Below are 26,543 nucleotides of genomic sequence, written 5' to 3'. Positions count from 1 at the left end.
TGGTATGGCATGACTTACCAAAGATATACAACTCAGTTAATTCATTATAACACACAGTCCAGCCCATAATAATAATTTCCTGAATCTATCAGTAATGTGATATACTACCACCTTAATATTAAAAAAAAAATCTAAAATGGACAGGAAATTGTTTTAATTAAAAAAACCAAAAAAGTGGAAAACATATCATTTATTGCTCATGTGTACACAATGAAATGTAATATGAATATGAAATAGTTCCACAAAACTATAACTATGAACAACATACTTCGTGAGGTAGATACAAGACAGCACATTAACTTACTTAGAAGTGTATGGCTGTTCTTACTTAATAATTAAACATCTGTTACTGCATAGACATTTGATTTTAAGACATCTTAATTCAGATATTTTCACTTGTTAATTCAGCACAGGCACATATAAATAATGCTATTGCTATGTCATCATTAAAGAAAATAAAATATTTATTTTTAATCAGTGTCACAGGAAACACTGATGATAAGTGCCCGTTGTTTTATTTCCTTAATAAATGGAGATGTACATCAATGCATTACCAGCTCTTCTATCCTGCTTTATCTTCTGCCTAGCTGATGACCTAAAGCCTCAATGTGCAAATACGCTTTTCTAAAAGACTAGTGTCACTTTAAAGAACACAAATTCAGCAAACAAAAACTTAAAATAACAAAAAAAAACTAAATCCCTGATGGCATGCATGTAATCTATTCTTATCCACAAATCATTCACAAGGTTCCATTAGTATCTCAGTGCACTAAGATGTAGTGTCAAGGCTGAGTTCCCTTTCATATGCCTCAGGTCATATTATTGCTCCAGAGTCGAGGCAGAACTATATGATCACTGCAGTTTTTCATTAAAAATAAATAAAAATTAGTAAGGTGATTTTCATGAAACTGGCATCATAGAGCCATGAATAGAACAAAAAGTCTCAAACTGAGCTGAGCAGTCTGAAGCCTGTGCTTTTGGTCTCCTGTATACGTTAATCTCTGGCTGTCTTTACATGAGCATCCACAAATAGTATATCTATGAAAGAAAAAGCGCAATAGGTCCTCTTTTAAAACTGTGAAAAAGAAAAAAGAAAATACGAAGTAAAGTAAAATAAAGTAAAATAAATGAAGGTAAGTATAAAAATAAATATGAGGAATGTCAAATAATTGGAGGTGATTTGTAGGGTTAGGAGGATTATACTAAAAAAACAAAATAGAAAACAACCTCAAAGCTAGGCATGATTCAAGCTCCACTCCTGTTTAGCAGTTTGGTTTTTAAAATGTCAAATCATTTGTCCCTCACTTTGTAAAATCTATCAAAAATATTACTTCCACCTTGCTGAATGCTTAAATCAAACATAACCTTTTCACAATCACAACAAAGAATAAAAGTGCTAACAGTTTTTTTTCTTAAAGCAAATACATTCAGTGCCCGTGGTGTCCTGAGGACGTCGATGGTGGCTGCAGTTTCTCAGACTTGCGATCTTTGGTTTCGGTGTCTGATGATGAATCTGGGTCCTGAGCCTGTTGTTGCTTCATCCACATGTTTGCATATAAACCTCCTTTTTGTAGCAATTCCTCATGTCTGGGATGGAGAAAATGTTGTTATTTACTAACTGTTCAGTGAACACAGAGATGTGCTAATGCGAAACACAAAGATTACTCAGTACTCATTGTAAGTCCTGTGAAAAACTAAGTACGCCTTTACTGTTTCCACAGGAAATTAAGTCCACCATGAGAAAGATTGTATGTTACTGGATGTTGTTTACAGGAGTTTCATTCAAAACAATCAGGCACACTTACCGTCCACGCTCAGCAATCCGCCCTTCATTGACAACCAGGATCTGGTCTGCTGCGATGATGGTGGACAACCTATTACAGAGCAATAACGGACCCACAACTCATCGGTGAAATAAATGAAGATGGATAAATTCACTTAAAAAAACCTGACAGTACATGAATTTATTTACCTGTGAGCTACAACCACTGTAGTACGATTGGCACAGACTTTGGCCAGAGAGGCCTGGATGTTGCGTTCTGTCTGTGTGTCCAGGGCAGATGTGGCCTACAGAGAGATAATATTAGAAAACTGCAACTAACAGCAATGAGTTTACACTTGAGATGACAGTTCAGTCACATACCTCATCCAGCAGGATGATTTGTGGTGCTTTGAGGATAGTTCTGGCGATAGCCACCCTCTGCTTCTCTCCTCCACTCAGCTTCAGTCCTCTTTCCCCCACCTGGGTATCATAACCTGCCTGACAAAAACACAGGAAGAGGCTGAAAAAACTTCTTGCAAAGTATTAAAATACAACAGTCACCTCAAAGGCACTTTATATTGTAAGCTAAAGACCAAACAATAACAGAGCGAAAACCCCAACAATAACATCAAATCCCCTACAAGCATGGACTTAGCGACAGGGGGAAGAAAATATTCTTTTCAAAAGTAAGAAACTTCTGGCAGGATTGGCTGCAATCAGTTGGGGGTGAGGAGAGGGAGACAGAACAAAAGACACACTGTTAAAAGAGGTGAGTAAAGAAGAAGCATAAGAGGGGCCTGAAAGTTAAAGGCTCCGCCTCCCATTCTAATTTTAAATACTATAAGAACCACAAGTAGGCCCGGAGTCTGAGGACATGTGGTACTATAAGGACTTTCAGATAAGACGGGGCCTTATCTGAAAGCTTTGTTCAGAAATATGCATGTAAATGGTATAAACATAGATACATAGAAACACCCACAATGTTTTCAACAGTATGAAACAAATCTTTGAAGTCACAATGCTGAATAAACCAAGGGATTAATGTGCACGTTACCATCAGGGAAGGTCATGATTTTGTCATGGATATCAGCAGCGAGTGCAGCCTCCTCCACCTCCTGGTCATTAGCAGTGGTGCGACCGTAGCGAATGTTATCCCGGATGGTGTCGTTGAACAGCACGGTATCCTGGGGAACCACGCCGATATGAGATCGCAGAGATGTTTGTTTCACCTGAGGAAAGATGATGAGAAAGTAATAAGCAGTTTAGACTCCGTGTATGTGTGTGTGTATATATATATATATAAGCATGCAGTTACAGTAATATTAAAGACAAGACTTTATGACTTCTGCTTATATTATTAATTTTACTGGTTGTTTGTTAATGTCTTGAATTTCCAAATATTTCTCACACAGTAGCTCTGGTGCCAAACCTCTTACCTTTGATATATCCTGGCCATCAATGCGAATGCAGCCTCCCTGAACATCATAGAAACGGAAAAGCAGTCGAATGATTGTGCTTTTCCCAGATCCCGACGGCCCAACCTGAAGGTATGTTAGTAATCCGTAATGTTAGCAACACCTTAACTGCTCAATGTAATGCTGGGAAGCAGGAAACATCTCGCCTCAGACTCACCAGTGCAACTGTCTGTCCTGGAAGAACTGTGAAGGACACATCCCTGAGAATCTCCATGCTGCAAAGCAGTAAAGAAATCTAAGAATGAGCCATGCAAGAACACACTGAGACTGAAGTTTAATAAAAGAAATCAACGCAAAAATAAACCAACCCGTTTATGTAGCTGAAGTAAACGTTTTCAAACTCCACTTTCCCCAGTTTAAAGAGAAGGCTTCCTGCATTTACTTCATCCTTCACCTGCATCAGGCAACATATAAAGACCATAAAAAACTCAAAACACATAAAAACCCCCCACTGATATCACCGCTGCAAATATTTACCCATCTATAAACATACCTCTTGATCTTCTTCGAAAAGTTGGAACATGTTTTCCATGTCAATAAAGGAAGTCTGGATCATTCTGCAGGGAAAGAAGAGAGAAACCAACAGTTGGCAAAAGGAGTCAAACAGAGTGTGGTTAAATAGCTTACAGTATATAATGTGTTATCCTCCTTAAAAATACATAAAAAAGCAATATCTTTAAAACAGCAAACTATTTATAATCTAATGACTTATCTGTATTTTCTTACCTGTAGTATGTTCCAAACCAGTTGAGTGGAATGTACATTTGGATGATGTAGGTACCGAAGAGAACATAATCTCCAACCTGAGGTTAGAGTTGTTTTTATGGTCAAACTGAATTGGACAATTCCAACTAGCATTGTATTTCTTAATGTTCTGAGTATCTATTAAACATAAAGTTCATCCACTTTCTGAAATAAGCAAATCAGCTCTCTGCCCCGCCTTTTAAAACAACTTTCTTTTAATCGGCTGCCCCTCCCAAATGAGTGGATGGGGCTGTCTGAGATAACCATATTAGCGATATACTAAGGATTTACTTGCACAGATGATGATCCTAGTATTTGAAAGTTTGGGCATGTTCATTATCAGTGTCTACCAACCAAATGTGGACAAGCATAGTGTGTGCCATTATTACAAAGTCAATACCTGAAACTTGCCCTCTGTGACAAAGTATGCACAGAGCAAGGAGCCTGCTAGCAGTCCTAATCCAATGACGACATTCTGGGTTTGATTGAGCAAGGCCAGAGATGCCTGCGCCCTCCACTCTGAAGCCTACAAACAATCAGAAACATGAGTCAAGACTTCAAAATATAGACTTCCAATATACAGCTACTGGTATCTTTGCAAAAATGTCTTATTCTCTGATGCTAACAAAAGCCAAGAACCATTAAGTACACAACTCCAGAACTGAGACCACTAAATAAAACACTTTTGTCCAGATCAGACAACAAGTGTAAGTTTTGTTTTTGGTGAAATTATGCTGCTGCTTTTCTGATTTTTATCAGTATGTTCAAGGACCCCTGATGCCAGCACGTTACATGCAAAGGATTAAACTGCATATAAATTGTGGTAAGAGGCAGGTATGGATATCAGGCTTTTGCACATGCATACAATCTCACAATGACTGGGATCCATAAAGAAAGGACCATGTGTATGCACAGCTTTATGAATATGACAAAAGGAAAGTCCATGTTTATCTGCTTTTGTGTAGACATGCACACACATACAGGCTGTTGTCTATGTACATTGAGCTTTATGGGCCCAGAATTTCCCAGTGAGCTAACAGGTTTGCTCTACTGGCGAAACAGCAGCAGAATATTATGGATTGTCCAAATATTGTCCCAGGAAAATCAAAGCAGTAAAATCATACAAAAAACACTGAATTCCAACATCCAGTTATTTCATTTTGTCTTTGTTTTGAAATCAAACCTGACATAAATACTCATATTTTCTGGGTTGGCCACCTGGTGTGAGGCAACCTACTACATTTGCTTCCACTCAACATCTTAATACTAAAAGCTATCTGAAAGGTAGCAATAACTAGAAAGACTGTAGCAGAGCAGGTTTGCTCTGACTCCTGTTAAAGTAAACAAAGACATTTTCTAGTGATACAGCTGAAGAAAGAACAGCAGGGGAAGGCGTGGCAAGCCTTGTAATGCTTTATCTGCCTGACCTGACTTACCTGATAATTTAAGATTGCACCCTCAAACCGGCCGACCTCATAGTTCTCTGCATTGTAGTATTTTACCTTTTCAACAGGAATAAAAAGCACAAACAGTGACGAACTGTAATTTAGGTGCATTTTAGGATGAAAGAATAAAAAAACAACAACAACAAAACTTTGTGAACCACAAACTTATTTAATGTACCGTCTCAAAGTTTAACAAGGAGTCCACAGCCTTGGCCTTGGCAGCGTTATCCATCCGATTCATTTCTCGTCTGTACTTGGTTCTCCATTCAGTGATGATGATAGTCATAGCTGGCAAACACATTAATGTGAAATTACTACACAGTCAAAGAGGATCTGAAAAATCTATCTCAGGCCATGCGGAACTACACAGAAGATTAGCACACTTGAAGGTTTTCATTATTAAACTGGGTCAAAGCAAAGCTAGTTGAGGTTCAAAAGGTTCAACAGGCATAACTTACTGAGGTAGAAGGTCATGCAGATGAAGATAATAAGGCCAAGCCAGGCATTGAAATAAGTGATGAAGTAGATGATGGCGATGATAATATCAGCAATGGTTGGAAAGATGCTGAACACTATGTAGCTGTGGAAAAACACCAATACCTGAGTTTAATTTTTCTTCAGATTCTAACATGAGAGAAGCATTTATGGATAAAAAAAAAACATTTATGTTGGGCATAAATGTTTTGGGCATTTATGTTGTAAACCTTGTTGGTTGGTATATTTTGTCAGCAGGTTCGTTTATGAGTTACTCATTTGTTTATAATTGTTATGATCCTGACCGTTACTATCTCACCTGACCAAGTTGTTAACGGAAGATGTGCCACGGTTGATACTTCTCAGTACTTCACCAGTTTTGCGGCTCAGATGCCAGCGCAGAGAGAGGGAGTGCAGGTGGCCAAACAGATTGACTTGAACCAGTCGATTGGTGTACTGCTGCACGCGGATCCAGACGAAAGTGCGTACGTTACTCAGAAATCCAGAGGAACCTGAGAAGAAGAGAAGATGACGGCATTGTACTGCAGTGATTTGAATCATATCTGCCTAACAGAGTACAGTTTGTTCACGTTAATGGGAAGTCTTCTTCACAAACCAAGGTTAATTATGGCGTTCCACAGGGTTATTTGCTACGACCGAATCTGTTTACATTATACTTGCTTCCCTTAGGCTATATTATTAGAAGACATAGCATACATTTTCACTGCTATGCAGATAACACCTGGATTTATCTATCCATGAAGCCTGATGACACACAAATTAGTTATGCTAAAGGAATTTCTAAAAGACAATTTTTTCTGTTTGTAAATTCAGATAAAACTGGCGTTATCATACTCTGCCTTAAAAAACTTTATGGTGTCTAACCACTGTGAGGAATCTTGGAATCATTTTTGTCCAGGATACTTCCCTCAATGCACATATTCAGCAAATATGTAGAACTGCTCCATTGCATTTGCACAACATCTCTAACCTTAGACACAACCTGTCTCAGAGTGATGCTGAAAAACTAGTTTGTGCATTTATTACTTCTAGGCTGGTTGTTCTTAAAACTCCCTGAAAAGCCTTCAGTTGATCCAAAATGCTGCAGCAAGACAAGTGACAGGAACTAGAAAGAGAGAGCAGATTTCTACCATAATAGCTTCTCTTAACTGGCTCTCTGTTAAATCAGGAATTAGATTTAAAACCCTTTTCCTTAAAAACAAGGTCTTGAATTATCAGGCCTCATTTGATCTTATCTTTAAGTCCTCACAGTACAGTATCAGTACAAAAGTGGAGCACTTCGCTCTGTTGGGTTACTTGTAATTCCTTGAATTTTTTAACCTTAACTCTACTTGATGTGACATGTGAGGCAGAAATTCATTGTGCAGCTCTCTACAATGTTCACTGTCTACACTGGGCATCCATGAGGTCCTACCTGCTCCTCCACCCTGCATGAGCTTGAGCAGGACATAAATACACACTGTAACAGCTAAAGTGTGCCAGCTGCTGCCATCAGTCAGTTCATCCACTGAAAACAGATGAGACAAAATGAGGCTTTCAAGCTGTGGTGAAAAGATTCAATGAATAAATAAAAAGCATTATGAGATTTTAATTTGACTGCAACAATGTCACTGCAGTACCATCAGTGTGAGTGACTGAACATTTGAGTCTATAGTGCATGATGATGAAGACACATCACTCACCAATATACTTGGAGTAAATAGGTACAAAGATATTAACAGCCCTCTCCACTCCCAGCAGCCCCAAACAGAAGAGGACCAGCAGCTGGAGAAACTTGTTGCCTTGTGGCCACATGTAAGGAACAAGCAGACGGACCTTCTTCCAAAATCCCTTCCAGGTGGACTGGTTCTCCTCTGATCTTCCCAACAGGCTCTGACCCAGAGAAAGATATGAAACCATTAAAACAGCGTTAATAGAGTATATAAGCAAAGCTGCTCGTGTGTTTTAATATACAGTGGAAGTGCTGCAAGTGCCCTGTCACTACCTGTCTACTGTTTTCTACGTCACGCTCATCTTCATTTATCAGAAGCATGTAAGGTCTCCTTGGCAACCCTGGAGCTTTGAGACCAATGAAGAAGAGCAGCCCAGTGCTAATGTAGCGCATCATCCACAGGAACAACTGCACCTGAAGTTTTCATAGATGTTTACACACACATCAGCATGGATACAAAACAGCGTTTAACACAATGGTAACACAATGCTAACTAGAAAAATATGCATTTCCTGCGAAAATGCAGTGTGGATGCTTTAAAGCTGAAGCTGTATGCAAAAACTAGCTGAAAAGTTGCAGAAATTGTAAAAACTTTGCAGAAGCAAAGGAACTTTGCTAAAATGGAATAACTTAGCAGAACTGCAACATCTTAGAGGAAACATAATACTTGGCAGAAATACAATAGCATAGCAGAACTTAGCAGAAATATTGTAACTTACCAGAAACATGATAACTTCTCAAAAATACAAGAATTTAGGAAAAATAGTATAAGATAACAGAAAGAATATATTTAGCCAAAAATACTTAAACATTACGGAAACACTATGATTTAGAAAAATAGTACAACATAGCAGAAATACTGTGATTTACCAGAGACACTGTGATGAACTATGAATATTGTCATTTTAAATTAATACTATGGTTTAGCACAAATACTATCATTTGACAGAAATACTGTGTTTCAGCACAAATACTCTGGTTTAGCACAAAGGAGATTAACCCCTGGAGGGTCTTGGGTCGATTTGTGGCTCTAAGACCGATAGTGTATGCATTTTTCTAAGACCCTCCAGGGGTTAAGGAGATATGACAATTCGAAAATGCCTCTCATTACAGAAATCAAGCGGTGATTTTGAACAAACTCTCCATTGACTTTCTATGGAGAGTTTTCCGACTTTCTGTTGGTCTGAGGAGATTTGCCAAAATTCTATAAATTCCACAACAATGATAGTGACATTTTCAGAAAGCCAGCAAAAATACCTACGTTTTGATGTATAATTTGTGGAAGTTGAGTGAAATTTGAGCAAGTAGCAAGAAGTTGTTCGGACATGAAGAGAAGACTGCGAAACCTTCAGTGGCAACAATAACAACGCATGTATTTTGTGAGAAATCACAATTTTGCAACTCAAAACTTTAAGAAGCATAAAAGTAAAACGGTAAAAGATTTGAAAAAGCTGATTTATACCTGAATAGCCCAATAATTTGAGAACATTTTAAAGTTTGAATGGTTGTTCTACGTGAAAATATGAGGAAGTAGTTAAGTTTCAAAAACAAGCTAATTTTAGCAGAATTGCAAAGTTTCCCATTCATTTCAAATTAAAGGAAAAAAGCTTAATATTTTAAAAAGTATAATAGTGAAAAATACCAAAAGACATAGCCGTTATTAGCAGAAATAGCAGAATAGTTTAAAATTTGAACGGTGAAAATCGGCTGAAAATTGTGGAAGTAGATCCACGGCGAAAAGTGTACGGAAACACCAAGAAGGAACTCAATAGTGTGGATGCTTAAAGCATCCACACAATAACACAGTAATGTGAATATGCTGAAGACTGTTAAGTGTTTTATTGAACAGTTACCACACATCTAGGTAGTTTACTATTATAATATCATTTACTATTAAAATAGCACTTTCATAATGTTGACTTTATGGGATGAAGGATGCAATACAATAACATTTTGCATTTGGCTTAGGATCTGAAAGTCAACTGAGCAGTGACTCAGCAGAAAAGGCTCAGGCATGCTTATCTTCCATGGCACTTTGTTTTCTTTTGTTTACTGAGCAGACACTTGATACATGAGCCTGACTGTACTACTCTGAGGAGTGGCGCTAAAAGCAGACTCATTTTTAATATATAACTAACCTTTGGCTCATAAAGACTATTTAATCACACACCGAAGAGCTTTATTAATATGCTGCAAACACACTCTGATCAACTTATCTTAACGCTAAATAAATAGAAATGGAGATTTGAAGGGATTCATTCTAAATTCATGAGAATGTACTTTGCAATTACACAGTAATCATCGTATATTTATAAATACATTATTTGTTTTCTACTAAATAGTATTAAATCACTGTACTGTTAACCCTAAACAGATAGGAATGGAGATAAACTGCATAATGCAAGGTAAATGCAAGTATCAGCATGAATATTTTGAAAGTAGTCTTCACTTCTTTGTTAGGTTCCTGGAACACAATGTTAAAAAAATATCTTATGTGAGTGTTCACCTGTTGTGGTTTGTTCTCCAGGCCCCACCACCACTGAGGACTGTACCAGGACACAAAAGCCAGGTTCTCAGCACAGAAAGCTACAGCCCAGAACAGCAGCAGGACGGCACTGTGTCCTCTTGTCCGATCCGACACCAGGACCCTGCACCTCTCCACCCTGAGTAGAGCCATAGCCCAGGCCCATCCCAGGATGGAAAAGCAGCCGTACAGCACCACATACCCTGGAAGCTCATCTGCATTAGTGGCTCTCCAAATCATTCCACCCAGAAACTGGATGATCAGAAAGAGGTGGAGGATCTGCTGAAAACCATAGAGGCAGGAGCGAGGAATGAACTTGCGCTCCATTTGCGTGCCATACTTTTGGTAGCATATGCAGTGGATGGTGCCAAGGAGGAAGGAGAGGGAGAGCAGGATGGTGGGGACCAGTGTGAAGTAGAAGCAGGGGGCGATGCCTTCATCCACCCAGGTTATGGAGATGAAGGAATTTGCTTCACAGTAGCTCTGCACAAACACCATGGCTGCAGCTAGGAGAGAGAAATCATTTTAAAATCCTAGCAGCAAATCCTAACAAAGACATCCCGCCTGTACGAGGTGTTTTATAGTATACCTAGAAAGAGGAACTGCTTTGGCTCTTTTACATTAGGCACTGATTTATGCGATAGTAGTAAATAAATACCGACATACAGCTAAAATGTGTGATAAATACTGTAGGCAGATAAAGAACAAATAGTGTAAGCAATTATAATTATTACCTTATAAACTTATAACTATCAGACTACATTTCAGAGAGTCTAGAGATGAAACCGGCTGTTGTTGTTAGTTTTTAACATTACCTTTCCCAGGCAGGCAGCTGTGAAGTCCAAACACTGTACACAGTCCACTTGTTAGTAACCGAGGCTACTCCAGGGAGACGAGCGAGTCCTCCGAGCTGTTATTAGCTTGCTTATCGTCTCTAACTGTAGTTCAAACGACATTTAGGAATGACACCCAGAGCACAATAACTCACAGCTATGTGTCTGTCATTACTACCACCAGCTGTGTGTTACACTGATGAAGCCGGTGTTCGGAGTCCTCCCAGTTCTTCTTCTTCTTGTCAAATTTTCCTGGCGAAACCGTGGAGTAACGCTACCAGCTGGCACGGAGTGTGAACACACACAGACACACCAAATAAAAAAACAAAAACAAAACCCTTTTAAATCAAATTAGTTTGTCTTAAAAACAATGTATTAGAAATTGTACACGGACCGCTAGCTTTTAAATCAGGTCCAGTATCATTTTCATCTTAATAAGGATCAGTAGTTTCTTCTTCTCCACTGCCTGGAGCAAATTTAGCTTCACACCTTTGCCATTGCAGTGCACTGCAATTCATACATTAAAAAGCAAGAATAGTTAATACATTACTTTCAATTAGTGCACCTGTTTTAAGGTGCACCCTTGAGGTATCAAACCTGAGACAAAGGCTCAATACTGTTAGTTAAAGAACAATTTGCAGCCAAGGACATACGAGCAGAAACAAGGACACAGTCAGTCTTAAACACAACATCAAGCAACTGAGGCAGCATTATTCAGTGCAGACACTCGGAAAAAGAAATCACACTGCCACTGCAATCACCTGAACAAACGGCTAAGAAAGCTGCCTTTTTACATTAAAGCTTATGCATACAAACCTTTATTTTAGTGTAAAGACTCGACAGAGACACAGAGGCATTCCAGTTCAAGAGTGCTGCTATAAAAGCACACAAAGCATCTATGAAATGCATGTCATTATTTTTCATTTACACTATCAGTTAATAAGGCAAATAAGTATTTGTGACATAGGTTACTATAAAAGCAGGCTGGGGAGAATCCACACTTGATATGAGTGTAACACTGCTTACTTATGTGAAATCATCATCAGTGAATGCTTGCAAAACAGAAACTACCTTGGTATTATAACAAACGGCTTGACATTGGCCACACATCCACACTTGCAGGTTTCTTTTTCCTCTCTCTTTTTGCTATCTTCACACCGATGTCTCTCTTTCTCGCCTGGCTCTTCTCTCAGTCTTTGTGCTGTCATCCAACAGGTCGGTGTAACACTGAAGCAGGGTTCAGTTATCTATATCACCTATCCACCCATATCAATTGCATTATTCAAGCTGAGTATCAGGCTTCTACTGCTGGCGGTTGACATAAGCAGTTCTTTTCACCTTTTTTCTTACCTTTTTAAATTCATTTTTATTATTATTTACGTCTTTTTGAAGAGATCTGGCCACGAAGGCAGCTGAAATAGCAACATATGCAACATCACAGGTTTATCAAGGTATTTTAAGTAGCCATAAAAGACTGGATTGATTATAATGTAGGTGCAAACTTTAGTCATGGAGATACTTGCAAAGCAGGTCATTTCTTTATTTTATATATAACCCTTAATAATAATAATAATAATAATTCATTTTACAAATATAAGCAAAGAAATTACATATAAAAGAGTTGTTGGCACAACATCATCTCCAATAGATAGTTTCCCTGAATATGTAGCATTAGAGGAAAATGAAAAATAATACAAAAATACGTTATTGTTCTGGCTATTAGTAAAGTTATTTTTAGGGGTGCTAAGATGAAATTTAGGGATGCTTGAGCACCTCTGAAAAGGGTCTAAACTCACCAATGTCCACCACAGACACAGTTTCCAGTATGGTGTCTTACTATTATAAATAAATTCAGTGTATCCAGGTCCGAGTTGTGAAATGATCATCTCCTGTCTCAGCAAATCTTCTTGAAACAAACAGTATTTTAGTCCAATTTACAGACACAGTTTGCTGCCATTACACAACAGGTCTAAAGTTTTACTGCTGGATGGCTTCAGGTTTCGGCACTTTAATATCCCATAAGTGAAACATGCACAGAATTAATTAACACCAGACCATCCCTATTACCAATAAATTAACGTGGTATTACACGACTTATCATAGATATAACAATTCAGATTGTAAACTCATTATGATGCAGTTTTGCATCCATGGACTAAGTAAAATAATAGTTTGTTAAATGCATCAGTGATGTGAGATACCGTCACATTAACATTTCTTCAAAGTCTAAACTGGACAGGATGTTGTTTTAATGTAAAGACAGAAAAAGGATGGAAATAATGCCATTTATTGCTCATGATTACATGATAAAACAGTATTTCCAAAACCTGTAACTATGAACAACACCTTTCGTGAGGTAGATATAAGACAGCAAATAACTTATTTAAAATTGTATGGCTGTACTTAGATCTATGGACGTTTAATTTCTAGACATTCTTTTTCATGCAGATATTTTGACTTGCTAACTGAGCACAAGCGCAGATCGATAACTTGGCCCCATTACATCCACATACCGAGTGGAAACCTCTGCCGTGAGAAATGTCTGTGGTCTTTCTGCCAATGGAAGGCTGGACTGTACAACTTCAGGCATGAATCAGTATGTCTAAAGATAACTGAATGATGAAAAACAATCAACAAACCCTGACACAACAATGCTATTATCAAAGAAAATGAAAAAAATATATATTTTTGTCAGTGTCACACAGAAAATGATGATGAATGCCCATTATTTTACTACCATAAACATGGAGATATATATTTATGCACTACCAGCTCCTCTCTCCTGCTCCAAGAATGTACAAATACATACAGCTCAAAATTCAGCTAACAAAACTTTAAATAACAAAACAAAATCCCTGATGACATTAACACCATTCTATTCTTAAGCATATAGTATTCAGCAGGATTCAGAATTAACAGTCTGAGCACACCAAGATACAGTGTCAAGACTGATTTCACTTTTCATGTGTCTCAGGTCATATTATTGCTCCACAGCAGAAGCAGAAATATACAACCCCCATAGCTTCTTTCTCATTAACAATAAAAACGAATAAGCTGGTTTTTCATGAAACTTGGTAGAGAGGTGGAGGAAAGACGGGAACCCCCCCACCACCACCACCACATTTTATTCAAAGGGGACCCATTATGCTTTTCTTGCACCTCCATATTTGTATTCTAAGACTCTAATAGCTCCAATAGTCCAACTCTTTAGTCTAACTTTCCTCTGCCCAGCAGGTGGAGCAGGTGGGTGGGGTTTCAGTGCTTACTGTGAGAGTTGTGTGACTGAGATAATTAGGGATTTCCCCTCTCTTCGACATCATAGAGAGTCACAACAAGAAAAAAAAAAGTCTCAAATTGTGAATTTAAGCAGTCTGCAACCTGAACATCTGGCTCACAGGAATAATTATACATAAACTGATCTTTTTGGATCTTTGGCGGTCTTTAAATGAGCATCTGCACATGTAACAGTACATCTATGAGAGAAAAAGCACAGCAGGTCCCCATTATGTTTAGTTTGTGAGCACATAGTATCATCTGTCTCTTCTCCTGTGCCAATTCTTTTTAGTTTTAGATCTTTTGTTAACTCCTGGCATCAAAACCGTAGCTGGAATCACAACTATTGGATAAAGTCTAAAAGGTGTGAATACCTCTTCAGTTTCATTAGGCACCTTAGCCTGACCTGTCATTGCACATTCACTTTAGAAAATCTAGCAATAAATAACACTTTCACCTTGCTGAGTGTTCAAAACATTTAAAATCACACATTGCCTTTTTACAACCATAACAAAGAATACAAAAAGATTTTTCTTAAAGCAAATACATTCAGTGCCCGTGGTGTCCTGAGGAGGTCGATGGTGGCTGTAGTTTCTCAGACTGGCGATCTTTGGTTTCAGTGTCTGATGATGAATCTGAGTCCTGAGCCTGTTGTTGCTTCAACCACATGTCTGCATACAAACCTCCTTTTTGTAGCAATTCCTCATGTCTAGGATGGAGAAAAGATTGATATTTATTTGTTTATTGGTTTGCTGGTCTGTAGCATTCAGGTGAGTGCTAACACAAGGCCACGGAGGAAGGACATCAGCAATCATCTTAAAGAAGCAGCTGCTGCTGCCAAGCAGTGTTTATAGGGATGTTTCCAAACAACTTGAAAACCATAATTCTACAGTGGAAAACCTTCAAAACAGCTGCCCATTCATGCAAGGAGTGGACGTCGCAGTATATTCACTCTAACGTAAGACCGTGCAATGCTTAGAGAAACCACAAAAAGAGCTGCATCTCAGACTCTACAGGCATCCGTTAGCATGTTAAATGTTTATGTTAAAAGTTCATGTTAAAAATTCATGACATTGTGATTACGAAAAAAATCGCAATCGACAGATGAAAACAAAGTGGAGATATTTGGCCATAATGCACAGCACCACATTTTGCAAAAAACAATATTGGCAAAAGACCTCATAACAACTGTCAGCACCATAGCAGTGATGACTTGGGCTTGTTTTGCAGCCACATGACCTCAGTACCTTGGGCATGAATTACATGGTCATGGAAAACTTTTCTTTTTCCAGGGTAGAATGATGGACGGCATAAATTTTTAGTGACTTTAAATCACAACAATTGGGTGCACGTTTGAATTTAATTTGAATTTCCTCTAATCCACTCAGCAGCAAATTTATGGACTATCTCCAAATTCAACTTTGCGTTAAATGAACAGACAGGACACAATTTGATGTTCCAGCAGAACAATGATCCCAAGCACACATCGGTGTTTTTTTTAATGGATAAAGCAAGCAAACATTAAGCTTTTGAAATGGCCTTTCCAAAGTTCTGACCTCAGCCCAACTGAAAATTTATAGACTATCAGGGCTCTAGACTAACTTTTTGCCACGGTTGCACCAGGCGCACCAGCACAAAAGTTAGGTGCGCCCACTGGTGCGACCAAGGTTTTTATTTAGTCGCACCATTGAAAAATTTGGTCGCATTTGCGACCCGAGGTCCCGATTCACAAGGTCCCGATTCAATTCGAGTCAATTTTGCCTCAGACAGTCAGAAATATTATAACTCTGATCATATGTGAGACTTCATCAGAGGTGTGAGCATCACAGCAGATGCATTTGTGTCAAAGTAACTGAGAATAAAACACAGAAAAACATGAAGGAGATTTTCCTGGCAGATAACCTTAATTAGCCAAATTTTAAAAAATTTAAATTTCTTCAGTATTGAACAGCAGAAATTAGGCTTTCTTGGCCGAGGACATTTAAGTAAAAAAAAAAAAAAAAGCGCTGCAAACAATGGTCGACTGGTGGGCAATAAGCGAATGAATAATGCTGAAAACATGCTGATTCAGTGAATTTTGGTTGGAGAGAGACAAAACCCACAGCTCAGAATCTAGCACAAAAAAGACGTAAACACAAAGCGCAGACCCGCCAACGCATCAGAATCAGTGAGCTGTCGGCGGTCAGCCCCAACGGCGTGTCCGTGTACGTGCCGTCGGGTGAGAAAGCCGAGAAAGAGAAATCTGATTCTGATGCGTCGGGTCCGCTCTGTGTTTACGTCTTTGTGTGGAATCTGTTTAGCTGCTCTCATTTACTGTTTCAGCTGTTTGGTGGTTGTTAAAATAGTTTTGAGAGCTTTAACCTGAGATTCTGGCGTTTCTGGCAAAATACATTTATATTTAAAAGTCTTATAAAAGTTTTTATATTAAAAAATTCAGGATTTAATGAATTGATATCGCTTTATTCAAGCTACTCACCTCCCTCTTCCACCTGCACTTTCAAACGTACACACAAAGGACTACGGGACAACTACAGGACCACGGTCAATCATAGAGGTCCCGCTCCTGACTATCTCTGATTGGGACACACGATAGGGGCATGATGTCTGTCAGTTGTCAACACGGAGACTTTCAGAGTTGCCGGGACTTTTTTTTTTTTTTTTTTTTTTCTACTGGAACAGCTGGTCGCACCGGTGTGACAGGATTTTATTTAGTTGCACAATTGAAAAATTGGTCGCACTCTAGAGCCCTGACTATGCTTAAAAGTTGTAACAAAACTAAACAGTTTCAATGATATCGACCAATTCTGCCAAGAAGACAGTGAGCAAAAATCAAGCCAGAATAATGCCAGAAGCTTGTTGATGGCTAGCCCCAAATTATCATGAGATTAATGCTCATGATGACCCTCTGTAAACTTTTCACAGATTCCTATGAATGCTTTATTTTTCACAACTGTATGTGTTATGGCAGGAGTTTCATTCAAAACAATCAGGCACACTTACCGTCCACGCTCAGCAATCCGCCCTTCATTGACAACCAGGATCTGGTCTGCTGCGATGATGGTGGACAACCTATTACAGAGCAATAATGGACCCACAAGTCATCGGTGAAATAAATGAAGATGGATAAATTCACTTAAAAAAACCTGACAGTACATGAATTTATTTACCTGTGAGCTACAACCACTGTAGTGCGATTGGCACAGACTTTGGCCAGAGAGGCCTGGATGTTGCGTTCTGTCTGTGTGTCCAGGGCAGATGTGGCCTACAGAGAGATAATATTAGAAAACTGCAACTAACAGCAATGAGTTTACACTTGAGATGACAGTTCAGTCACATACCTCATCCAGCAGGATGATTTGTGGTGCTTTGAGGATAGTTCTGGCGATAGCCACCCTCTGCTTCTCTCCTCCACTCAGCTTCAGTCCTCTTTCCCCCACCTGGGTATCATAACCTGCCCAACAGAAACACGGGAAGAGGCTGAAAAACCTTCTTGCAATATAGAAGAGACTGCAGTTACATAGTGATCATCACTAACTACACTTTAGAACATTTTAAAAATATGGCTAACTTCAGAAATATACATTTAAAAGATATAAACTTAGATTCAATTTAAACACCCACGATTTTATTAAAAGTATGAAACAAATCTTTGAAGTCACAATGCTGAATAAACTGAGGGATTAATGTGCACGTTACCATCAGGGAAGGTCATGATTTTGTCATGGATATCAGCAGCGAGTGCAGCCTCCTCCACCTCCTGGTCACTAGCAGTGGTGCGACCGTAGCGAATGTTATCCCGGATGGTGTCGTTGAACAGCACGGTATCCTGGGGAACCACGCCGATATGAGCTCGCAGAGATGTCTGTTTCACCTGAGGAAAGATGATGAAGATAAAGTAATAAGAAGTCTAGTCTGTGCAATTATAGTAATAACAAAGACTTTATGACTTCTGCAATAAGAGAATTGGCTGATTTGTGTTTCACTGGATTAATGACTTCATTATAATGTAGATTTCATATACAGCTGTCGACTGGATGACTGGAAGTTTCAAATATTTCTCACACAGTAGCTCTGGTGCCAAACCTCTTACCTTTGATATATCCTGGCCATCAATGCGAATGCAGCCTCCCTGAACATCATAGAAACGGAAAAGCAGTCGAATGATTGTGCTTTTCCCAGATCCCGACGGCCCAACCTGAAGGTATGTTAATAATCTGTAATGTTAGTAACACCTTAACTGCTCAATGTAATGCTGGAAAGCAGGAAACATCTCGCCTCAGACTCACCAGTGCAACTGTCTGTCCTGGAAGAACTGTGAAGGACACATCCCTGAGAATCTCCTTGCTGTAAAGCAGTAAAGAAATTTATAAGAGCCACGCAAGAACACACTGAGACTGAAGTTTTAAGAAAAGAAATCAATGCAAAAATAAACCAACCCGTTTGTGTAGCTGAAGTAAACGTTTTCAAACTCCACTTTCCCCAGTTTAAAGAGAAGGCTTCCTGCATTTACTTCATCCTTCACCTGCATCAGGCAACATATAAAGACCACAAAAAACTCAAAACACATAAAAACCCCCCACTGATATCACCGCTGCAAATATTTACCCATCTATAAACATACCTCTTGATCTTCTTCGAAAAGTTGGAACATGTTTTCCATGTCAATAAAGGAAGTCTGGATCATTCTGCAGGGAAAGAAGAGAGAAACCAACAGTTGGCAAAAGGAACAGGAGTCAAACAGAGTTTTGGTAAAAGCAATACATAATCTCTATATTTCTTTTACCTGTAGTATGTCCCAAACCAGTTGAGTGGGGTGTACAGCTGGATGATGTAGGTACCGAAGAGAACATAATCTCCAACCTGAGGTTAGAGTTGCTTTTATGACACTTATAATAATATAATAACAACAATAATAACATAATTGCATAGTTTTGGAAATGTGGAGAGGCATAATGCAAACCATTATTACAAAGTCAATACCAGAAACGTTCCCTCTGTGACAAAGTATGCACAGAGCAAGGAACCAGCCAGCAGTCCTGCTCCAATGATGGCGTTCTGTGTTTGATTGAGTAAGGCCAGAGATGCCTGGGTTTTATACTCTGATTCCTACAACAGGAGAAGGAAGCAACAATTAAATATATGACTCCATTCCTGAGACCACTAAATTAAACATTTTTCTCTACCTCTGTGATCAATGTCTCAGTTTTAGTTTTGGTGAAATACAGGAACAAATATCTACATGCAAACCCAATAATAGTTGGTTAAATGTCTCTTAGCAAGTGATTTTGCTTATTTTGGAGCCATGATTTAGTGACATAACACCCAACGATGTCCAAGAATTTAGAGGTAGTCCTCAGCAGCAGAATATTATGGATTGTCTAAATATTGTCCCAGGAAAATCAAAGCAGCAAAATCACACAAAAAAACACTGAATTCCAACATCCAGTTATTTCATTTTGTCTTTGTTTTGAAATCAAACCTGACATAAATTTGCTTCCACGCAGCATCTTAATGCTAAAAGCTATCTCAAAGGTAGCAATAACTAGAAAGACTGTAGGAGAGCAGGTTTATTCTGACTCCTGTTAAAGTAAACAAAGACCAGCTTAGGAAAAAAAACAGCAGGGGAAGGCGTGGCAAGCCGTGGAGTGCCAAAACCGGTTGATAAATGCACTTACCTGATATTTTAAGATTGCACCCTCAAACCGGCCGACCTCATAGTTTTCTGCATTGTAGTATTTTACCTATGGAACCAGAAAAAATGAATTGTATTTTAAAGTGCATTTTAAGATGAAAGAATAATAAAAAGAAAAGTAAACTTCTTTATGAACCACAAACTTATTTAATTTACCGTCTCAAAGTTTAACAAGGAGTCCACAGCCCTGGACTTGGCAGTGTTATCCATCTGATTCATTTCTCGTCTGTACTTGGTTCTCCATTCAGTGATGATGATCGTCAAGGCTGGCAAACATTTGAATAAGGAATTACTACACAGTCAAAGAGGATCTGAAATCTATCTTAGCCAATGCTGAAGTACAGAAATGTTTTTCACACTTGAAGTTTATTTTTCATTATTAAACTGGGTCAAAGTGAAGCTAGTTGAGGTTCAACATGCATAACTTACTGAGATACAGGGTCATGCAGATGAAGACAATAAGGCCAAACCAGGCATTGAAAAGAGCGCTGAAGTAGATGATGGCGATGATAATATCAGCAATGGTTGGAAAGATGCTGAACACTATGTAGCTGTGGAAAAACACCAATACCTGAGTTTAATTTTTCTTCAGATTCTAACATGAGAGAAGCATTTAAGGATAAAAACATTGCCTAACAGAATCATTATTTGAGTTATTACTAATTGTTAATAATTATTGTGATCCTGTTTGATGCCATCTTACCTGAGCAAGCTATTAATGGAAGCTGTGCCACGATCAATACTTCTCAGTACTTCACCAGTTTTGCGGCTCAGATGCCAGCGCAGAGAGAGGGAGTGCAGGTGGCCAAACAGATTGACTTGAACCAGTCGATTGGTGTACTGCTGCACGCGGATCCAGAAGAAAGAGCGCATGTTACTGACAAATCCAGAGGAACCTGAAAAGAAGAGAGGTTGGTGGTCAGAATAATGAAGCAGCCTTAATGCTAGTGTGGCATGTGAGGCTGATGCTCATTGTGCAGCTCTCTGTGGTACTACAATGTTCACTGGGCATCCGTGAAGTAAGTCCTACCTGCTCCTCCACCCTGCATGAACTTAAGCAGGACATAAATACACACTGTAACGGCTACAGTGTGCCAGCTGCTGCCATCAGTCAGTTCATTCACTGAAAAAAGGACACAGACATCAAGGAGAATGAGACAAAATGAGGCTTTCAAGCTGTGGTGAAAAAAAAAATCAATGAATAAATAAAAAGTATTATGAGATTTTAATCTGACTGCAACAATGTCACTGCAGTGCCATCAGTGTGAGTGACTGAACATTTGAGTCTATGGTGCATGATGACGAAGGCACATCACTCACCAATATTCTTGTAGTAAATGGGTACAAAGACGTTAACAGCCCTCTCCACTCCCAGCAGCCCCAAACAGAAGAGGACCAGCAGCTGGAGAAACTTGTTGCCTTGTGGCCACATGTAGGGAACAAGCAGACGGACCTTCTTCCAAAATCCCTTCCAGGTGGACTGGTTCTCCTCTGATCTTCCCAACAGGCTCTGACCCAGAGAAAGATATGAAACCATTAAAACAGCGTTAATAGAGTATATAAGCAAAGCTGCTCGTGTGTTTTAATATACAGTGGAAGTGCCCTGTCACTACCTGTCTACCGTTTTCTACGTCACGCTCATCTTCATTTATCAGAAGCATGTAAGGTCTCCTTGGCAACCCTGGAGCTTTGAGACCGATGAAGAAGAGCAGCCCAGTGCTAATGTAGCGCATCATCCACAGGAACAACTGCACCTGAAGTTTTCATAGATGTTTACAAACACATCAGCATGGATACAAAACAGCGTTTAACACAGTGGTAACACAATGCTAATAACACAGTAATGTGAATATGCTGAAGACTGTTAAGTGTTTTATTGAACAGTTACCATATATCTAGGTAGTGTACTATTACAACATAATTTACTATTAAAATAGCACTTTCATAATGTTGACTTTATGGGATGAAGGATGCAATACAATAACATTTTGCAAAGCAAGTACAAGTAAAAGCACTTTAAGTTTAGGAAAAATCAACAACTACATTAAAAAACTTTGCAAAGGAGAAAAACTACAAGTCATGCTTGCAGTTATGTAGTCAAAAAACTTTCACTCAACTCAACTCCTCCCCATGTGGGAGGAGCAAGATCCTGTCTTCTGATTTGATTGGTTAAGAGTGCAGGGTTTAGGAACTGAAAGTCAGACAAGCAGTGACTTAGCAAAAAAGGTTGTAGCGTGCTTACTGCCAATTTGTTTTGCTTTGTTTACTGGGCGGAACCTTGATACATGAGTCAGATTACACTGCTCTGTGGAGTGGCTCCGAAGGCAGACTTATCTTTAACCTTTGGCTCATAAAGGTTTAAACACACACTGAAGTTTAAACAGTTAAAATGCTGTATACAGGAATGAACTCTACCTACAATCTAAGATCAACTAAATGGGTAGGAATGGGGATAAACTGCATAATGCAAGGTAAACACAAGTGTAAGCACACATATTTTGAAAGTAGTCTTCACTTCTCTGTTAGGTAGGGCTGCTCAATTAATCGAATTTTAATCACGATTACGATCTGGGCTTTCAATGATCATTAAAAATGACTGAGCCGATTATTAGCCCCTCCCTAATTTATCCGCGACACCTTAAAGGCCGGTCCGTGAAAATATTGTCGGGCATAAACTGGTCCGTGGGGCAAAAAAGGTTGGAGACCGCTGATTAAGAGGACCCGAGGGAAGCTCGGAAAGCTAAGCAGAAGTTATTTGGAGAGTGACTGCCGTTGGTTGAAAAGAGAGTTTAAAAAAAAAACTTCAGTGGTGTTGCACACTATTTTATATTATTTTTTTAAAGTCATTGTTAACCCTTTAAAGCCGGTCAGAGCAGCACGCTCCGTTTTGCGTAACTATTTTTAAATCCCTGTAGAACCTGAACCGTGTAAGCTAGCGCAATAATTTGTTTTGCATATGAAACCGGAGGAGTTGTACTTACATCTGATGCCATCAGCTTGTCCTCGGTCACGGTTTCGTTCCACATATAGCTTTGCAAAAATTGCATAAAAAGCGCTTGCAGGAACAAAAGCATAATATTCCAGAAACACGCTTTGCCGTTCCTATCAGCTGTTCGTAACACTTCCCACAGTGAAATGATGCACATGCTGTTTTCTTTGCAAATTTGCATCATAGGATTGTTTTTTGTTTTTCCTGCAGTATATAAAAATTGCTGTATCTCCAAAATAAAACTATGAAGACACTCAAAATAAATTTCCTGTTGTTGTAAACTATTTTTTGAAACTTTATTGTATTTAAAGTTTTGAGGGATAAGCCTCTTAAATTTCTCCAAGTAGAAATATATGTAAACAAAACAAAAGCGATTTTCAATTTTTTTTGTAGTTTATTGCACTTTTTTGCAATTTATGTAATTACTATGGACTTAATGCATACATATTATTAAAATATGGGCTATAACAGTTGTATTGATGTATAGCAACTTGAAATGCTCCCACAAATGGCACTACAGCATGTAAAAAAAAAAAAAAAAAGCTCTGGTGGACTTGGTTCTATAGTAGGTCTTAAAGGGTTAAATAAATATCGTCAAATAATCGTGATCTCAATTTCAGTGAAAATAATCGTGATTATCATTTTTGCCATAATCGAGCAGCCCTACTGTTAGGTTCCTGGAACACAATGGTTAAAAAAATATCTTATGTGAGTGTTCACCTGTTGTGGTTTGTTCTCCAGGCCCCACCACCACTGAGGACTGTACCAGGAGACAAAAGCCAGGTTCTCAGCACAGAAAGCTACAGCCCAGAACAGCAGCAGGACGGCACTGTGTCCTCTTGTCCGATCCGACACCAGGACCCTGCGCCTCTCCACCCTGAGTAGAGCCATAGCCCAGGCCCATCCCAGGATGGAAAAGCAGCCGTACAGCACCACATACCCTGGAAGTTCATCTGCATTCGTGGCTCTCCAAATCATTCCACCCAGAAACTGGATGATCAGAAAGACGTGGAGGACCTGCTGAAAACCATAGAGGCAGGAGCGAGGAATGAACTTGTGCTCCATTTGCGTGCCATACTTTTGGTAGCATATGCAGTGGATGGTGCCAAGGAGGAAGGAGAGGGAGAGCAGGATGGTGGGGACCAGTGTGAAGTAGAAGCAGGGGGCGATGCCTTCATCCACCCAGGTTATGGAGATGAAGGAATTTGCTTCACAGTAGCTCTGCACAAACACCATGGCTGCAGCTAGGAGAGAGAAATCATTTTAAAATCCTAGCAGCAAATCCTAACAAAGACATCCCGCCTGTACGAGGTGTTTTATAAAGAGGAACTGCTTTGGCTCTTTTACATTAGGCACTGATTTATGCGATAGTAGTAAAAAAAAAAATCACCGCGATACCTGTTACCGCGCTAAATATTGTAGGCAGAGAACTGCGCAAACACACGAGAAAACAAAGTGTGAAAGGTTAGCGCACCAGCTCAGTGGCACAAGAAGCTAATGTGGCTACAAGAAAAGGAAACTTCTAACTATCAGACTACATTTCAGAGAGTCTAGAGATAAAACCGGCTGTTGTTGTTAGTTTTTAACATTACCTTTCCCAGGCAGGCAGCTGTGAAGTCCAAACACTGTACACAGTCCACTTGTTAGTAACCGAGGCTACTCCAGGGAGACGAGCGAGTCCTCCGAGCTGTTATTAGCTTGCTTATCGTCTCTAACTGTAGTTCAAACGACCTTCAGTAATGACACCGAGAGCACAATAACTCACAGCTATGTGTCTGTCATTACTACCACCAGCTGTGTGTAGCCATACTTACAAAGCGGTTGTCCTTGTAATGTGTTCACAAGTTAAACAACCGCTACCATGACTCGACAGCATTACGTTACACAACAGCGCCTGCTCGCTCTACCTGAACCTCAGCGCCCCCCAGAGGACGTCCACGGAACATGCAGACCAACAGGGGAACTACAGGCTTAACCTGTATCAAGTAGCTTAAAATGATATTTTGAGATATTCAAGTAATTAGCAAGTATTAAAAGGCTACAGCAAGGGTGTCAAACGTCACACTGGATTGCTCTGGAAAGTGTGAAGGGCATAAATTTTGCACTGTGCCCAGTATTTTCATAGGTTTCACACCTTTACCACTGATACAGTCTTCTCCTATGACCATTCATACTACATCAACATAATTAAGTTACAGATAAGCAAATAAATGCTAAAAAAATGAAAGTGTTTTTTTCACTGTGTAATGTGTCAATAATAATAATAATAATAATAATAATAATAATAATAATAATAATAATAATAATAATAATAATAGTTAAAAAAGGACATTTCCTTTTAATTAACTAAAACTTTCAGTTTTAATATTACAGGACAGTCTGGACAGTGAGCTACCAGAACTTTTTCTTTATTTTGATTGATTGATTTTTTTTAAATACAATGTTTGTTTGTTTTTTAAATTTACTACATCAGCATTTCTCAATCTTAAGTGTAGAAAAAAAAATGCTGAAATTGCACTTCCTTGTCTTATATCAAGACTATCTCTGGGATTAAATTAGTATTTAAACTTCTGTACAGTGACATAGGGGAATTTCTCTGGTCTGGCCCATTTAAGATTCAAGTGGACTGTATGTGGCTCATAACCACAATTTAGGATGAGTTTGATCCCTAAAGTTCTGTCTAAAAATGTGAAAATAAAATGAAAAACCTTTTTTCAGTACAGTTGTACTTCTTCGAAATGCACAACATGTATGTAATAAAGAAAGCTATTATACAATTTTTAACCAAAACAAAACAAAATGAACCTGAAATTAAAAATAAACCACATTTTAAAAAAACTGTTTATAAGACTAAACTAAACTAAAATCAAAATTGATAAGAAATGTAGAAATTCCTCATTAGGTTTAGCTTATGTGTAATGATTCAAACACAGAAAGTTACTACGAAAATGTACATCTCTGAGAATAATATAGCTATAGTATGAGAAAATTCACAAACTACTCCTTGTCTTGTACAAAAAGAGCTTTCATGAGTACTGTGGCGAGGATGAGCTGACCCTGGAAACGGCACGTAATAGCAATACGTGCCACATTATTAATATCAACATGCAGCAGCAACAAGTGTGTTTATTTCACTTGAAAGTGTAGTTTAAGGTGGTCTGAAAAGCTTACAGGGTCCAGCAAAAAAGAAAAGTCTCAAAAGGAAACAGTCCACATGACACCAAATAAAACTTTCAATACATCTGCAGAGAAATGATGAAAAAATATGGAGCATATCCTGATGGAGTGTGCAAAAGAAAGAGCTTGTGATAGCTTATACTTGTGCAGCCATACACAGAACAGAAAAAGGATGGCCGAGGGGATGAAAAAGAGGTAAATCTTATCAAATGGAGCCTTCAGAATGGGCACAAAGAGATGCTAGAGACAGGCAGAGGTTTAGTATTCTGCATGCTCCTCAATGTAAAATTGCAAAGACTTTGTATATCTTACTATCTACAGTGAACGATATCAGCAAAGCATTCAGAAAACAATCAGGAGAAATCTCTGTGTGCACAGGACAGGGTCAAAAATCAGTGTTGTATCTGTGATCTTTGGGCCCTC

At 38.8% G+C, this 26,543-nt stretch overlaps 2 protein-coding genes across 3 annotated transcripts; both read right to left on the bottom strand.

Moving 5' to 3' along the window:
- Positions 1-175: 175 nt before the first annotated feature.
- On the bottom strand, positions 176-11,216 carry LOC146681704 (ATP-binding cassette sub-family B member 6-like). Of its 2 annotated transcripts, XM_085449845.1 has the most exons (20): positions 10,972-11,216; positions 10,139-10,662; positions 7,906-8,046; positions 7,604-7,793; positions 7,336-7,428; positions 6,220-6,412; positions 5,885-6,006; positions 5,605-5,714; positions 5,418-5,483; positions 4,382-4,507; positions 3,964-4,040; positions 3,731-3,794; positions 3,546-3,631; positions 3,395-3,452; positions 3,199-3,303; positions 2,817-2,991; positions 2,144-2,256; positions 1,973-2,067; positions 1,806-1,874; positions 176-1,587 (listed from the first exon to the last, which is right to left on the bottom strand). In XM_085449845.1, the coding sequence occupies exons 2-20, from the start codon at positions 10,652-10,654 to the stop codon at positions 1,428-1,430; spliced, it is 2,559 nt and encodes an 852-aa protein (XP_085305971.1). In that variant the 5' UTR covers positions 10,655-10,662; positions 10,972-11,216; the 3' UTR covers positions 176-1,427. The 2 variants fall into 2 exon arrangements, with proteins under 2 accessions (XP_085305971.1, XP_085305972.1); XM_085449846.1 differs by lacking the exons at positions 176-1,587; positions 1,806-1,874; positions 1,973-2,067 and having other exon boundaries at positions 2,193-2,260.
- A 2,042-nt stretch (positions 11,217-13,258) lies between these two features.
- LOC146681703 (ATP-binding cassette sub-family B member 6-like) lies at positions 13,259-24,866 on the bottom strand. The gene is made up of 20 exons (XM_085449844.1): positions 24,536-24,866; positions 23,664-24,187; positions 21,568-21,708; positions 21,275-21,464; positions 20,985-21,077; positions 20,658-20,850; positions 20,384-20,505; positions 20,111-20,220; positions 19,938-20,003; positions 19,243-19,368; positions 19,046-19,122; positions 18,884-18,947; positions 18,699-18,784; positions 18,549-18,606; positions 18,353-18,457; positions 17,959-18,133; positions 17,601-17,713; positions 17,430-17,524; positions 17,263-17,331; positions 13,259-14,971 (listed from the first exon to the last, which is right to left on the bottom strand). The coding sequence occupies exons 2-20, from the start codon at positions 24,177-24,179 to the stop codon at positions 14,812-14,814; spliced, it is 2,559 nt and encodes an 852-aa protein (XP_085305970.1). The 5' UTR covers positions 24,180-24,187; positions 24,536-24,866; the 3' UTR covers positions 13,259-14,811.
- Positions 24,867-26,543: the final 1,677 nt, after the last annotated feature.

The sequence above is a fragment of the Copadichromis virginalis genome, linkage group LG23, assembly GCF_057382275.1.
Source record: "Copadichromis virginalis isolate Kocher_CV1m ecotype Utaka linkage group LG23, C_Virginalis_male_GT1.1, whole genome shotgun sequence".
NCBI classification, from domain to species: domain Eukaryota; kingdom Metazoa; phylum Chordata; class Actinopteri; order Cichliformes; family Cichlidae; genus Copadichromis; species Copadichromis virginalis.
Note: the sequence above shows the minus strand (reverse complement) of the source record. Positions and strands in the feature narration are given on the sequence as shown.

Excerpts from the sequence above, each read along its gene's own strand:
- LOC146681703 (XM_085449844.1), bottom strand. The coding sequence starts at position 24,179 with ATGGTGTTTGTGCAGAGCTACTGTGAAGCAAATTCCTTCATCTCCATA. Across the intron at positions 21,709-23,663 it reads TGGAGAACAAACCACAACAG|GTGCAGTTGTTCCTGTGGAT; the intron begins GTGAACACTCAC and ends TGAAAACTTCAG. Across the intron at positions 18,458-18,548 it reads CAGGACAGACAGTTGCACTG|GTTGGGCCGTCGGGATCTGG; the intron begins GTGAGTCTGAGG and ends ACATACCTTCAG.
- LOC146681704 (XM_085449845.1), bottom strand. The coding sequence starts at position 10,654 with ATGGTGTTTGTGCAGAGCTACTGTGAAGCAAATTCCTTCATCTCCATA. Across the intron at positions 6,007-6,219 it reads TCCGTTAACAACTTGGTCAG|CTACATAGTGTTCAGCATCT; the intron begins GTGAGATAGTAA and ends GTTTTTCCACAG. Across the intron at positions 3,453-3,545 it reads TACTTCAGCTACATAAACGG|CATGGAGATTCTCAGGGATG; the intron begins GTTGGTTTATTT and ends ACTGCTTTGCAG.